Source organism: Bombina bombina, chromosome 6, assembly GCF_027579735.1.
Source record: "Bombina bombina isolate aBomBom1 chromosome 6, aBomBom1.pri, whole genome shotgun sequence".
In the NCBI taxonomy this organism is placed as follows: domain Eukaryota; kingdom Metazoa; phylum Chordata; class Amphibia; order Anura; family Bombinatoridae; genus Bombina; species Bombina bombina.
In genome coordinates, this window is record NC_069504.1 from 694,316,337 (window position 1) to 694,332,069 (window position 15,733).

Genomic DNA, 15,733 nt, shown 5'->3' on the forward strand with positions numbered 1-15,733 from the left:
TGCTACAATTGAATACAAGTATTTACGCAGCTTTGATCAGGACTGTGCCCCAGTGGATTTCTTTGTAAAAACCTTTTTAACTACCACTATTTGCTAGTGTGAAATTCTGAACAGTCTACTGCTTCATCTCCATCATTGTACTTTGGCCGTGTGGAATACAATTTACAGCCAACAAGCCTTCCATTGTTTGCTCTGTTTACTGCTGCAAGTACTGTTCATCTTATATTTATGTTTCACAACACTGTGCACTAAAATATACACCACAAAGATAATTAAATTATAACAAAAACATGTTTATTAAAAAATATTCTTTATCTAACAACCTGACTTCATCGGGACAGCTGTTGACAATTCCATTGAAATGAAAGCAATATACATTTACCTAGATATACACAGATACCATTACATCTGGCTGTATGAAATGCATTCAGTGGGAAGTGTTTTTTCCCACTCAAAACACACAAATGAATAAGTAAATGGTGGGAAAAAAAAATAATAACAGCAAAAAGTAAACCTATTGTTTGTGCTGCACTGTACACTGGCTAACACACCAGGCACGTGTGAAAGGGCTGTTTTGGAACTAGTGACAACTTGGTTCTAAACAGGAGGCGGACAAATAGTCATTAGGGGTCGATTTATCAAGCTAAGGCAGAATGGGGTGCACATATGCGCCCCTGTCCACCACAGCTCGCTTCTGGCGTGCTGAATTCAGATGCCAGAATTCAGCATTGAACACAAGCAATAATTTGCGCTCATGTGTGTAACGCTGCACCCTTGCCGCGCACAGCCAATCACGTGCGGGCAGGAGCTGTCAATCTCCCCGGTCAAACGAGAATGGGGATATTGGAATTCACCACCTTTTAGGGTAGGGAAGCAGTGGTCTGATGACCGCTGTTTGTTAAATACGGAGTGCAGGTTGTCTTGTGAGAACCTGCAGTCGTAGGCAGGTGAAGCCTGCCAAAGGTGTTGATATTTTGATGGAGCAGATACAAGACAGGTTTAACATCAGATTCCGAGATGTCAGTTCCCAGACTGTGATAAGTTATTTACACTGTACAAGTTAACAAAAAGCCTGCTACGCAGACAGAAGTATTTTCTTGAAAGATCTTGCTCTTAATAGTTTAGCAATGCACGTATAGCATCTCTCAAATCTCTCTCCATGGTCGTTTCTGTCCTCGTCCCATTGGTTTACATCTGACATTTGGGTCTCATGCACCCTGTTGGTTCTTCTCATCATCGTCTCGTCTCTTCCATATCTGTAAAGCAAACATTTCAAACAGATGTAATAATATCTAAAAAGATTGCAATGGAAGTTGTTTGCAAGTGTAAAGATGAATAATTCACAAAAGGCATGATTTAAACAATTAAAGTGAGGGGAAATAAACAAAACTAACAATTATAAAGGATATCTTAATTTTATGGTGTCATTAACTTTGACATGCAACACAGAATTAAAGCAATAGTTAGGTCAAAACTGAAAATGTGCATGTGTGCATTTCAATGTGAAACAGAAGTATTTTTGTAATATACTTCCATTAGCAAAAATGCAACTAGTAAAAGTTATCACTGTTTTTCTGTGGCATACGCACATATCCTGTGAGGGCCCGTGCACCAGTAATCAAACACCATGCTTGCTTAGAGAGGTGGCTGTGGTGTGTATGGTTTATGTCATTTGTGTCATACAAGCTACTGCTGATCCTCTGAGGTGTGGTGCTTGAATATGGATGCACGGCAGTCAAAGGATATGTGCTTATGCCACGTTTCATTTTTGACCTTTCTATCCCTTTAAATGGACATGAAACCAAAGTTTTTTCCTTTCAAGATTTAAACAGAGAAAGAAAAAAAAAAAAAAAAAGTGTCCAATTTTTAGATGTTATTTTTTGTTGATGGATATCAAGATAGGTATTGTGCACATGTCTAGAGCACTATACAACAGGAAATAGTGCTGCCATTGAGCACTCTAATGAATAACATTGTTGCAAGACTGCTACCATATAGTACTGCAGACACGTGTATGCTCCTAAACTTAACTTCCTGATTTTCAACAAACGATAGGAAAATGGATTGAATTTGTTAATAGAAGTAAATTGGAAAGAACAATTTTGGATTGTATGTCCCTTTAAGGAAGTGTGTGTGTGTGTGGGGGATTCCAAATTGAATATGGAATCATTAATTTTGACCTAGATTACTGCTGTCTGTGGCACATTAAAAATAAGTAAAGCGCATGTCACTATGCTTGAACCATACATATTGCTTGGGGTCTGCAGGGTTGAAGATCTTACAAAAAGCCAATAGTTTCACTTCCCAGCTAGTAGAAAATAGGACAGTGAAATTCTTCCTGTCCTGTGTTACCTGTATATAGGCCTCTGATAGAGTGATCATCTGGGGCAGGATATCCGTCACTTGCAGGTCCTGAAGCTCATACCACTTCCCCGTGCCCTAAAGAGAACATTTTTAACATACTCTGTCTGTATTTCATCACAAAGCTTCCAAGGATAATGCTGCTATAGGAAAGTTAGGTAACTGGGGAAAAAAATTCTGTGGCGATTCCAATATATTAAAGGGACATGAAACTGCTGGGTACAATTACAGTAGCACGGTTACCACTCACCATGATATTGTTTTTCCTCCCATACCTGCATTATCTTATTGAAGCCTATTACAGAAGCCAGTTGGTAAAGCTCTGCATCTATACACTTGGTACATATGCATTTTTCTATCCTGTGACCGTGCACATGCACAGAACAGTGTCATTGCTGTCATTTTGACAGCTGTACCTCTTGCTTTGGATTAGTTGGTCTCACAATAGAAAGCAAGAGAGTCAATCAGACATGGGAGGAGCGTAGATGGCTTTGTAGCAAAATGTTCCCCCCCACCCTCCCGACTGGTAAACTATAGTGATAATTTCCCAGGCCTGACTATGCATAGATACAAAGTCACATTGCCGTTTCTTTAAAGGGACACATTGACTATATGTTAAATCATTTGAAAGCGATGCAGCATGTTTTAAAAATGCAGACTAGAAATTATTACAAAAACCCATTCTCCCTTGCAAGGCCTGTGAAACATCCTGACTGGTTGCTTAAAGTCCCTTTTACAATAGGATAAGGCTACTAAGGCAATAGAGACATATATATAAAACATTTTTGCATAGGAAATTTGCACATCTAGGCAAGTATCCCTGCTTGCTTTTCCCAATAAAACTCCATATACATTGGTAACAATGTATATGGAGTTTTATTGGGGAAAAGCAAGCAGGGATACTTGCCTAGATGTGCTAATTTCCTATGCAAAAATGTTTTATTGATTTACTTTTGAGACATGGAGGATTTTAATATCAAAATTTTATCTCCACCATAATTTTAATGAATGTGTGTGTATATGTGTGTGTGTGTGTATATATATATATATATATATATATATATATATATATATATATATATATATATATATATATATATATATATATATATATATATATATATACACACACAAACATTTTTTTTTTAGTCAAAATCTTTCTTTATTGAAAATAAAAGTACAATAAATCTGGAGGCGCAGCTCCCAATATAAACGTGTACACAATTAGATCATGACATTTTGTACTATATTTAAATATAAAAGCCTAACACTATTAAGAAACAGATATGGACAAGTAATGTATTGTCCCAAATAATTACTCTTGAAATGATAACCTGCAGAGTATAACTATATATTTCACCTATATACGTTTCATTTGTAACCTGTAAAAGATCTTTCCTTTTTATATATAGAGTTGTTCATGTCATTTTCTATTCAGATTTTTAAACAGCCCCACTTCAAAGTGATTTAGCATAGGAGTAAACGTGTAACTTTTAAGGGTTTGTTAATGGAATTTTTTCCCATTAAAAATTATAATTTATGGAGTTAAGATAGATGGGGTGATTCTTTTGTTAAAGGACCACTAAAGAAAGTAGAATAGCATAATCGATAAATGCATAATAAATAGACAATGCAAAAGCACAGTATGAATTTCCCATGAGTAGTAGATTTTTTTTTCTGACAAATTTCAGTCAGATTTATTTTCCTTCACACTGCATCATGTGACAGCCATAACCCAATCACAAAATGCATATACGTATATTCTGTGAATCTTGCATATGCTCAGTAGGAGCTGGTGCCTCAGAAGGTGTGTAAAAATATAGTGCACATTTAGATAATAAATGTGAATTAGAATGTTTAAAATTGTGTTCTCTATCTGAATCATTAAAGGAACATGAAACCCAAAAAAATATTTCATGATTCAGATAGAGCATACAATTTTAAACTTTCCAATTTCCTTCTATTTAAAGGGACACTGAACCTAAATTTTTTCTTTTGTAAATTCAGAAAGAGCATGCAATTTTAAGCAACTTTCTAATTTACTCCTATTACAATTTTTCTTCGTTCTCTTGCTATCATTATTTGAAAAAGAAGGCATCTAAGCTTTTTTTTTGGTTTCAGTACTCTGGACAGCACTTTTTTATTGGTGGATGAATTTATCCACCAATCAGCAAGGACAACCCAGGTTGTTCACCAAAAATGGGCCGGCATCTAAACTTACATTCTTGCATTTCAAATAAAGATACCAAGAGAATGAAGAAAATTTGATAATAGGAGTAAATTAGAAAGTTGCTTAAAATTTCATGATCAATCTGAATCATGAAAGAAATTTTTTGGGTACAGTGTCCCTTTAACCCCTTAATGACCGCAGCACTTTTCCATTTTCTGTCCGTTTGGGACCAAGGCTATTTTTACATTTTTGCAGTGTTTGTGTTTAGCTGTAATTTTCCTCTTACTCATTTACTGTACCCACACATATTATATACCGTTTTTCTCGCCATTAAATGGACTTTCTAAAGATACCATTATTTTCATCATATCTTATAATTTACTATAAAAAAAATTATAAAATATGAGGAAAAATTGAAAAAAAATACACTTTTTCTAACTTTGACCCCCAAAATCTGTTACATATCTACAACCACCAAAAAACACCTATGCTAAATAGTTTCTAAATTTTGTCCTGAGTTTAGAAATACCCAATGTTTACATGTTCTTTACTTTTTTTGCAAGTTATAGGGCCATAAATACAAGTAGCACTTTGCTATTTCCAAACCCCTTTTTTTCAAAATTAGCGCTAGTTACATTAGAACCCTGATATCTTTCAGGAATCTCTGAATATCCATTGACATGTATATATTTTTTTTTAGTAGACAACCCAAAGTATTGATCTAGGCCCATTTTGGTATATTTCATGCCACCATTTCACCGCCAAATGCGTTAAAACAAAAAAAATTGTTCACTTTTTCACAAATTTTTTCACAAACTTTAGGTTTCTCACTGAAATTATTTACAAACAGCTTGTGCAATTATGGCATAAATGGTTGTAAATTCTTCTCTGGGATCCCCTTTGTTCAGAAATAGCAGACTTATATGGCTTTGGTGTTGCTTTTTGGTAATTAGAATGCCACTAAATGCCACTGCGCACCACACGTGTATTATGCCCAGCAGTGAAGGGGTTAATTAGGGAGCATGTAGGGAGCTTTTTGGGGTAATTTTAGCTTTAGTGTAGTGTAGTAGACAACCCCAAGTATTGATCTAGGCCCATTTTGGTATATTTCATGCCACCATTTCACCGCCAAATGCGATCAAATTAAAAAAAACGTTAAATTTTTCACAATTTTAGGTTTCTCACTGAAATCATTTACAAACAGCTTGTGCAGTTATGGCACAAATGGTTGTAAATGCTTCTCTGGGATCCCCTTTGTTCAGAAATAGCAGACATATATGGCTTTGGCGTTGCTTTTTGGTATTTAGAAGGCCGCTAAATGCCGCTGCGCATCACACGTGTATTATGGCTAGCAGTGAAGGGGTTAATTAGGTAGCTTGTAGGGAGCTTGCAGGGTTAATATCACATTTAGTGTAGAGCTCAGCCTCCCACCTGAAACATCAGACCCCCTGATCCCTCCCAAACAGCTCTCTTCCCTCCCCCACTCCACAATTGTCCCCGCCATCTTAAGTACTGGCAGAAAGTCTGCCAGTACTAAAATAAAAGCTATGTTTTTTTTTTTTTTTTTTTTTAAAAAGCATATTTACATATGCTGCTGTGTACTATCCCCCCCTTAGCCCCCAACCTCACTGATCCCCCCCAAACAGCTCTATAACCCTCCCACTCTAACTTAATCTGCGCCATTTTGGGTACTGGCAGCTGTCTGCCAGTACCCAGTTTAACAGAAAAAATGTTTTTTTTTTAGTTTTTATTAAATTTTTCTGCAGTGTAGCTTCCCCCCACACAAAACCAACCCCCCACCCCTCCATGATCTCTTTTTGTGCTTTTGCACAAACAAGATTTGGCCATTTGTTACCAAAAAATTTTTCCATAGTGTAGCGGTTCCCACCCGCTCCCGCCCCGTGCACGCGCCCGCCCGCCACCCTCCGTGCACGCGCGCGCGCCCGTGCGCGCCCCCTAACGGCCCGCCCCCGATCCCGCCCCCCTTGACGACACAGGGAACACCGATGGCCGCCCACCCGCCTCCCAAGTCGGCTCCCACCCACCAACGATACCGGCCATCGATGTCCGGTGCAGAGAGGGCCACAGAGTGGCTCTCTCTGCATCGGATGGCCGTGTAAGGTTATTGCAGGATGCCTCCATATCGAGGCATCACTGCAATAACCGGAAAGCAGCTGGAAGCGAGCAAGATCGCTTCCAGCTGCTTTCCACACCGAGGACGTGCAGGGTACGTCCTCAGGCATTAACTGCCTTTTTTTTGAGGACGTACCCTGCACGTCCTCGGTCATTAAGGGGTTAAATTTGCTTCATTTTCTTTTTATCCTTGTTTATTTAAAAGGGACACTGAACCCATTTTTTTTCTTTTATGATTCAGATAGAGCATGTAACACACACACATACCTAAGAGAAAGAAGCAAATTTGATAATAGAAGTAAACCCAAAAAGTTGTTTAAAATTGTATGTTCTACCTAAATCATGAAATCATTTTTTTGGTTTCCTTTTCCATTAAAGTTTAATTTTGACTTTAGTTGTCCTTTAAAAGAAGGACTATTATACATACAAGCTACTGTTGCCATATCTACATGCTTCATTGAGCTTGCAAGACACAAAATATGTATGGTTTGCAGCTTTTTTTCGTTTTGTTTTACTGTGGTGTTGCTTTCTACTCTTTCATTACACCCAGTGTATTACCACTGTGTGCTCTCACTAAGCATTCTACAGAAGTCAGGCAGCAAGTGAGAGCAGAAAGTTGGCAACTTATAAAGTTTCCAATGAGTAGCTCTAAAGTCAGACAAGGCAACATCATTTTCAATGAACAATGATAAAGCCATAAAATACACAAAGATAAATGCACTCTTAGAAACTAACTACAAGCTCAATAACTTGTTAGCTTGTTCTATAGCGATTCACCACCTGGGTGCAGCTTCTCATAAGCTTTCTACACAGAGTAGAACTTTCCTGTAGTATCATCCTTTCAAGGTCAGTCCAGCGCCAAAAAAAAACAAGCAATTCTTCTCTGAATAAGGAACATGGCAACCCCAGACCCCTTTTAAAATATGATCTATTGTTATGCTTTACCAGTGGGGGTGGGGGGTGTAACAAAGCAAAACTACTTGCACTTACGTGGTGTAGGACATGTATACGGTATGAGCCCTCATTGGGTTTCCCATCATGCACTATGTTGGCAATGAGGTCATAGGTTGTATTTTTGTGTACAGACTGGAATTCCTCTGCCAGGTATTCACGCAAGTCAACATTCCTGGAGACATAATAGAGCAGGACACAGTTTCATAGGAGAAAAATTAAATATCAACACACTTAAAACTTCAAAGTCATACCAATGGCCAAAGCTGAGAGAGGTAAGAGAACTTGTCAGCATGTCTGTAGCTTTACTTACGTGATAGGGAAGTTCACAATGGTTGGATTTTTCTCCACAAAGAAGTTATTTTTGGTGAATCGCTTAATGCAGAATATTAAATAATGAGGAAGCTTGGTTAATTGAAATCGCTTCAGGAAATTCTCCTTGTAAGTCTTATACTCCTATAGATAGGTTCAGAAAATTCATAGTTAAAGCTGCATATAAAACCACTATACTGTAGCAGTTTAAGTACAAGAAACCTGCTATAAAACATACATACCTTTTCTGTGATGCCGTTAAACTTTGCCAGAATGCTGAAGAGGGGAACCTGAGGGATAATCAGTTGCTCCTTCTCATCCTTGTACAGGGGAGCGGTGGGCAGGTCCAGGGTAAGATACATAAAGGGAGCCTCTGTCATTTTCTCCTGGTACTCTTCATTCTGCATCAGCTGCTCCTTCTCCTCTGCAGGCTGCAGATCAGAAATTTGAGACATTATATTATATACTAATGAGTTCCTACATATTAATGGGACATACAAGAGGAGTAATATAACATTTTATGTTATATTTTAGTTTTTTTATTAAACTATTGTTTGTTGCTGTGTGGTAAACACATGCAAAGGGGTTAAAATGCATAGGATAAGGTTGTGCTCATATGTCACAGGCATTGATGCTCCAAAGTAGTGCGCAGGTGCTGAACCAGTCAGGCTCAGCATACACAGGTATCAAAAAATCATTGGGCATGTCCATTTTTAAAATGTCATAGCAGTGCACCTACTACATATATTTCAAATCTTCTATCATGCATATCAAAGAGTAGAATTTACACATGATGAAAATATGTTAAAGGTACAATGTGTTCAGGCAAGTAGTAAATGACAAGTCATCGTATCCCAAGGAGCTGCAAAAACCCTCTTTTAAATGGGCTGGTCTATCTCCCAACCAGCACCGAAAAGGAGAATTTATGTTTGCATAGCTTTCTTAGAGAGAAAATACTGCCATAGTCATATTTACATTAGTATAGGTGGTTGTTTCAACAAGCAAAAGCAAATTACAATAAACAGAATACGTTCTGGAAAACAAATTATGCTTACATGATCATTTTCTTTTCTTCAGATGGAAAGAGTCCACAGCTGCGTTCATTACTTTTGAGAAATAAGAACCTGGCCACCAGGAGGAGGCAAAGACACCCCAGCCAAAAGCTTAATTACTCCTCCCAATTCCCTCATCCCCCAGTCATTCTGCTGAGGAACAAGGAACAGTAGAAGAAATACCAGGGTGAAAAGGTGCCAGAAGAATAAAAAATAAGACACACCCCACAGAAAAAATACGGATGGGGAGCTGTGGACTCTTTCCATCTGAAGAAAAGAAAATTATCAGTTAAGCATAATTTAAGTTTTTCTTCATAAACGGAAAGAGTCCACAGCTGCATTCATTACTTTTGACAAAACAATACCCAAGCTATAGAGGACACTGAATGCAAAAACGGGAGGGTACAATAGGCAGCCCATTCTGAGGGCACCAGGCCTGAAAATAACCACAACCCAACTAAACCAAACCTCGCTTCGTCGGAGCCGGGCAAAAAAACTAGAAGGAAAAGGCTCCAAAGACACTGACCCGCAGATAGTCCGAAAGTCTAACTAGAGACCGAAAGCAGATTCACTGAGCCAACACTACTCCAGGAGAACCATCGCTCAGCAGTCGGTCCCCACAGAACCCTTACTAGTACAGTACCAAAATCCCCAAAAGGGAGAGGACAAGGGTGAGCCAAAGGGATACCCAAAAGGTACAGCAAGATCCAATAAAGGAAAAAAAACCCTTCAAAAGAAGGCCAAGTCCACAGAGACCCGAATGGATCCAGAGAACAAGGGTAGACCCCGCCCAACCCACAAGGAGAAACCGGGCATCATCAAGGAGAAGAAACATCTTCCAAACGTGCAACAGGACCGAAAAGACAGCTGAAGGCAAAGTCCTCAAAACGTCAGAACTCAGAGACTGAGCAAACAGAAAAATTACAAGTAGCAAACTCGGAAAGATAAACATCTGAGTCCAGTAACACGCTGCCATCCGTAGGAAGACAGAGAAAACACTATCCGTAAGGAAAAAGCGGCTGATCAGAATAGATGATTCAGATGATTGCCCAACCTCCAAGACAGAGGACACACTCCAGGCAATCCAGGCCGCCAGGCCTACTAAAAAAAAAAAAAAGGTCCACTGGCACCCCCAAGACCTGAGGATGAACAACAGATCTCAGAACTTACACCTAGCCAGGTCAGCCCAAGCAACGGCAGATCTGAAAGCAAGGGAACAGAAAGGAACCGCAAGACTGGCACCCAAAAGGTGGAAGAATGGACAAAGCCACTTCAACCTAGAGACAATCGAGCAGGCGTTAAACCCAAGGAGATCTAGCATAGCCTCCCAACTAAAGTCTCAATGTGGAGTCAGCAGCTCCCCAGATGGAAAGGAACAACTCAAAGAGCAGACCAATTCCCGAACCAGATAAAAAATCTGTGCCAACCTCCCGAACACAAGAGAGGCCCCTAAAAAAGGAACCACACCCCCGTAAGGAGAACAAAGAGACCCCTGAAGAAGAGCATCGATAAACACCTGCCCAGAAGACAGGAAGTCGTAGGAAGAACCAAGAGAACACAAGGCCATGTCACTGACAAACACGGAAAGACCCCTTAAAACACCATCGTGCTAGCACACATACCAGGCGCAAGAGTGACAGCTGAGCAACCACAACCATCCGCTTGCTAGGCAGGAAAGCCCACCATCAGGTCACATTAGTTGGCTGTCCCAAGGGAACCGTATCGTCCAGCACAAGACAAGCCCCAAGGAGCCCCGGCTTTCCTTTAATCTGGCCAAGTTGTAAAACAGAACAGCCAGAACAAGGGCTAAGCCAAAAGTACCCCAGAAACTGGAACCCCCAGGCCAGACCTAGGATCATAAGGTCCGGTAACATCCCACAGCAGGATCCACAAAGAGAAAACCCAGAGTAAAACTCTCGACAACCGGAAGATCAGGACAAAAAACCCGGGCCCCACAAATATTTAGATTAAACAATCTTCCAGGAACATAAATCCCTCGTCTGATATAAAAAAAAACAGACCTCCTAGGGAAAAATCCAGAATGACCCGGATAACAAGAGCAAGAAGCCCAAGCAAGTCCTGACCCAAAGGGAAGAGACCACCCCTTGCAGGAGCCCAACACTCCAAAGAGCCAAGGCCTCCTAGGCCATAGAAGGGCAGTAGAGCTAACAGGCATCCAAGCAACATTAACATGGATTTGTGCTTGAAAAGTGCGGCTAAACCCCCTTAAGGGACACAAGGCGCTGCACATTTTATCAACTTCGAAAGGAGGAAAGGCTGAGTAGACCTCGTCGGGGATCGAACTAGCAACCCTCAGTTTACTACAGTACAGAGGAGCCACAGAGCATTAGTATGCTGAGCTAGCTGTCCAGCTAGCCACAAGCTCCAGACACAAGGGGAACCGTGAGGACAAGTCACCCGAACAGAGCAACACAAGCCTCCACATCACCTCAGATTCGAAGTCAGAGGACAGTAAACATAGGTTTGGATGCCACCTGGATGGCAATACCTGAACCATGTAAGTGGAAAACCACTAGGACCTCTTCTATCCTAGGAAGGAGATGCAGAGCATTCCCAACACTGGGGAAGAACCCCTAACCAGAGCCCTAAAAGACCTCACTGTCTAATGTCCCGAAAAAGGAAAAACAAACTCCCGAAGGGAATCCAAGTCCCCCGAAGGTGACCCAATCCACAAGGAGAAACGGACAAAGTCCAAGAAGGTCTCAATGAAGAAGAGAACCACTAAAAGAACAAGTCCTAAAATCAACACCGCAACGACCAGCGGAAAAAAAGAGGCGCTACATCCTCTAACCTTCCCACCATGTGGGAAGGAATACTCTAGGTTCCGAGGGTATCGGAAACAGAGAGTGACGCAGCAAAATTCACTGACCCAGTCACCAGAGAGACGGCTATTTAAGGACTGAAACTATCCTGAAAGCCGCACGGACCCGCAAGTCCTCTTGAGAATGCTTAGCTGAAACCTGTAAAAACAAGAAACATAAATAATAATGAGAGCACTCGGCACTCTAACCTAACCAGCAAGGAATAATAGGCGCCATGTGTCTGAATAAGCCGCGAGAAAAAAGAAGATCTGAACCCAAGCAGGAGCAGCCTGCAACCAGGGTCAAAACTGCCAAGCTGGCTAAATCCGCCCTCAGAGAAGGAGGAAGAAAAAACAGACAGACAAACATGGAACGTGTCCCGAACAACTTCCGTAGAAGCAAACAGCGAGTATCGATCCCAGAGAAAGTTTCCGCAGGAAACATAGTATGAAAAATAAAATTCATCATAACCAGATAAAATAAAATGACAGGCAACCCGAGGGTTAACGACCAAGAAAAAAAGAAAATCTGCAGGCCAGCCTAATGGAAACCCTGTTCCTTCAACAAAACTGGGAAGGATCTGGATAACAAGACTTAAAGGAGATTACGTGATCCCCCCCCATGTCTAACAAGGTGAGCCATTCGAAGGAGGAGACTGATGAGTCCCATAGCCGAGAAGGATAGGGTCCCCAAACAGCTCAAACACGTGTCTGAGTAGAACACGAAAGCAAGCCAACCTGTAACGAAAGGCACAACACTCAGGAACAGTTACACCCGCAGGGAACTGCACATGCCCACCTGTGGCCGAGAAACCTAGGCCAATCGGGCATGAGCACAAATAAACATCTGGACTTTGTAGACGAGCAAGCGCCAAAAGCATGTAAAAGGGAAAATGTGCCACAACCTCCGGAGGGGAACAATCCACCCTCCTAGGAGGAAAAAACATAACCTGGGTTACTCGCATGTGTAGTAGTAGTAGGGAGCGGTAGGGAACAAGGCGGACGGCCTAAAGAACATAACTGACTGACCTGAGTCAATGGGGCCAATTCGCATTTGTCACAGGACGAAGAATCTGAATCAGTTAAACAATCTCAACATCAGCATCCTCCATAACTGGATAAAGGATACCAAAAAACGGACTACATATAAAACAATTTAAACGGCACCTGACACCCACAATGGCTGGGGCACTCACCACCTCCTATGAACCAGAACCAGCGGACCAGACGCCACACAGTCAGGAATGCGGAAATGAGAGACTACAACGTAAACACGCCTGGTCACAAGGTGAACTGTACAGACCAAAAAAAGCGCGCCCAACCGTAAGGTTGAGTCACTTTGAAAGGCTGTTATGTTCCAAAAAGTCACGAGCCCAGTTAACACTACACATAAGCAGATTGAATCACATAAAGAAAATTTATGCTTACCTGATAAATGTATTCCTTTTTTGACAGGATGAGTCCACGGATCATCTTAATTACTAATGGGATATTTACCTCCTGGTCAGCAGGAGGCGGCAATAAGCACAACAGCAAAGCTGTTAAATATCACCTCCCTTCACTCCCAACCCAGTCATTCGACCGAAGTCAAGGAGAGAAAGGAAGTAATAAGGTGCAGAGGTGTCTGAAGTTTATAAACCCAACAACCTGTCTGTTACAAAAACAGGGCGGGCCGTGGACTCATCGTGTCAAAAAAGAAATAAATTTATCAGGTAAGCATAAATGTTCTTTTTAATGACACGATGAGTCCACGGATCATCTTAATTACTAATGGGAATCAATACCCAAGCTAGAGTACACAGATGATACGGGAGGGACAAGACAGGGAACCTAAACGGAAGACACCACTGCTTGAAGAACCCTTCTCCCAAAAGCGGCCTCAGCCGAGGCAAAAGAGAGAAACTTATAAAATATTGAAAAAGTGAAGCGAGGACCAAGTTTGCAGCCTTGCAAAACTGTACCACCGAAGCTTCATTCTTGAATGCCCATGAGGAAGCAACAGTCCTTATGGAATGAGCCGTAATTCTCTCTGGAGGCTGCTGTCCAGCAGTCTCGTATGCAAAACGAATAATACTCCTCAGCCAAAAAGAAAGAAATAGCCGTAGATTTCTGTCCCTTACGTTTTCCAGATAAAACTACAAACAATGCAGAAGACTGACGAAAATCCTTAGTCGCCTGCAGGGGAAACTTTAAGGCACAAACCACATCCAACTCGTGCAAGTTACGTTCCTTCTGAAAAGTAGAATTGGGACAATCTGCTAATTAATGTTTCGGGCAGAAACAACGTTAGGAAGAAATCCTAACTTAGTATGTAAAACTACCTTATCAGAATGAAAAATAAGGTAAGGGAACTCATACTGAAATGCCGAGAGCTCTGATACTCTGCGAGTAGAAGAAATATCAGCCAAAAATAAAACTTCCCAAGATAACATTTTAATAGCTAAGGAATACATAGGCTCAAACGGAGCCCTTGAAAACCGTAAAAACTAAGTTCAAACTCCACGGATGAGTAACTGGCTTGAACACAGCACTGATCTTGATCACGGCCTGATAAAATTATTGAAAATCTGGAGCATCTGCCAGACGATTGTGAAGCGAAATAGATAAGGCAGATATTTGCCCCTTTAGGGAACTTGTGGATAATCCCTCTCCAAACCCACTAGGAGAAAAAAAAAAATTCTAGGAATCCAAACTCTACTCCATGAGTAGCCCCTGGACTCACACAAATACAGATATGAAAGCCATATCGTATGGTAAATCCTTCTAGTTACAGGCTTACAAGCCTGAATCATGGTCACAATGACCAATTCAGAAAAACCCCACTTGGATAAAAATAAGCATTCAATCTCCAAGCAGTCAGCTTCAGAGAAACTAGATTTGGGTGAAGGAAGTCTCCAAGGTCGCAGAGACATTTCCACAGATCTGCATACCAAATCCTGCGAGGCCAAGCCGGTGCAATGAGGATCATTGTTTGATTCGCGCAATGACCCGAGGAAGAGGAGCAAACTGAGGAAATGGGTATGCTAGACTGAAAGTCCGAGGAACCGCCAAGGCATCTATCATTTCTGCCTTGGGGTCCCTGGACCACGAACCATATCTTGGGAGCTTGGAATTCTGCCAAGATGCCATGAGATCTAAATCTGGCTTACCCCATTTAAGAATCAGACTGGAAAACACTTCCGGATGGAGTTCCCACTCCCCCGGATGAAAGGTCTGTCTGCTCAGGAAGTCCGTCTCTCAGTTGTCCACCCCTGGGATGAGGATCGCCGACAGGCAGCAAAAATGGGCCTCCGCCCACTGAATTATTTTGGTTACCTCAGTCATCGCTAAGGAACTCTTCTTTTCTCCCTGATGATTGGTGTAAGCCACGGAAGTTATGATGTTCGACTGGGACCTGATAAACTGAACCGAGGCTAACTAGGGCCAGGCCAGAAGAGCATTGAAAATTGCTCTGAGCCCCAGAATTTTTATAGGTAGGACAGACTCTGACTGAGTCCAAACTCCCTGAGCTTTTAGGGAGCCCCCGACAGCTCCCCATCCTAGAAGGCTGGCGTCTGTTGTCATAATCACCCAAGATGGTCTGCGAAAGCATGTTCCCTGGTAGAGATGATCCCGAGACAACGACCATTGAAGAGAATCCCTTGTCTCCTGCTCCAGAAGTATTCGAGCAGACAAATCTGCATAACTTCCGTTCCATTGCCTGAGCATACTTAATTGCAGAGGTCTGAGGTGGGACCAAGCAAACGGGATGATGTCCATTGTCGCCACCATCAGCCCGATTACCTCCATGTACTGAGTCACTGATGGCCTAGGAGTGGGCTGAAGGACTAAACAAGTATCGAAATCTTTGATTTCCTGACTTACGTCAGAAAAATCTTTATGAATTGGGAATCTATTATGGTTCCCAAGAAAATTACCCTCGAATTTGGGACT

At 41.4% G+C, this 15,733-nt stretch overlaps 1 protein-coding gene across 1 annotated transcript in view; it reads right to left on the reverse strand.

Annotated features, from left to right (window-relative positions):
• Positions 1-272: 272 nt before the first annotated feature.
• Positions 273-15,733, reverse strand: part of USP39 (ubiquitin specific peptidase 39) — a 53,396-nt gene continuing 37,935 nt past the window's right edge. Inside the window, exons 9-13 of the mRNA XM_053717796.1 lie at positions 8,170-8,358; positions 7,929-8,071; positions 7,655-7,790; positions 2,353-2,439; positions 273-1,256 (exon numbers count right to left, since the gene is read on the reverse strand). Of these exons, the coding sequence (XP_053573771.1) occupies positions 1,209-1,256; positions 2,353-2,439; positions 7,655-7,790; positions 7,929-8,071; positions 8,170-8,358 (603 nt within the window). The 3' untranslated portion in view covers positions 273-1,208. The remainder of the gene's footprint in view (positions 1,257-2,352; positions 2,440-7,654; positions 7,791-7,928; positions 8,072-8,169; positions 8,359-15,733) is intronic.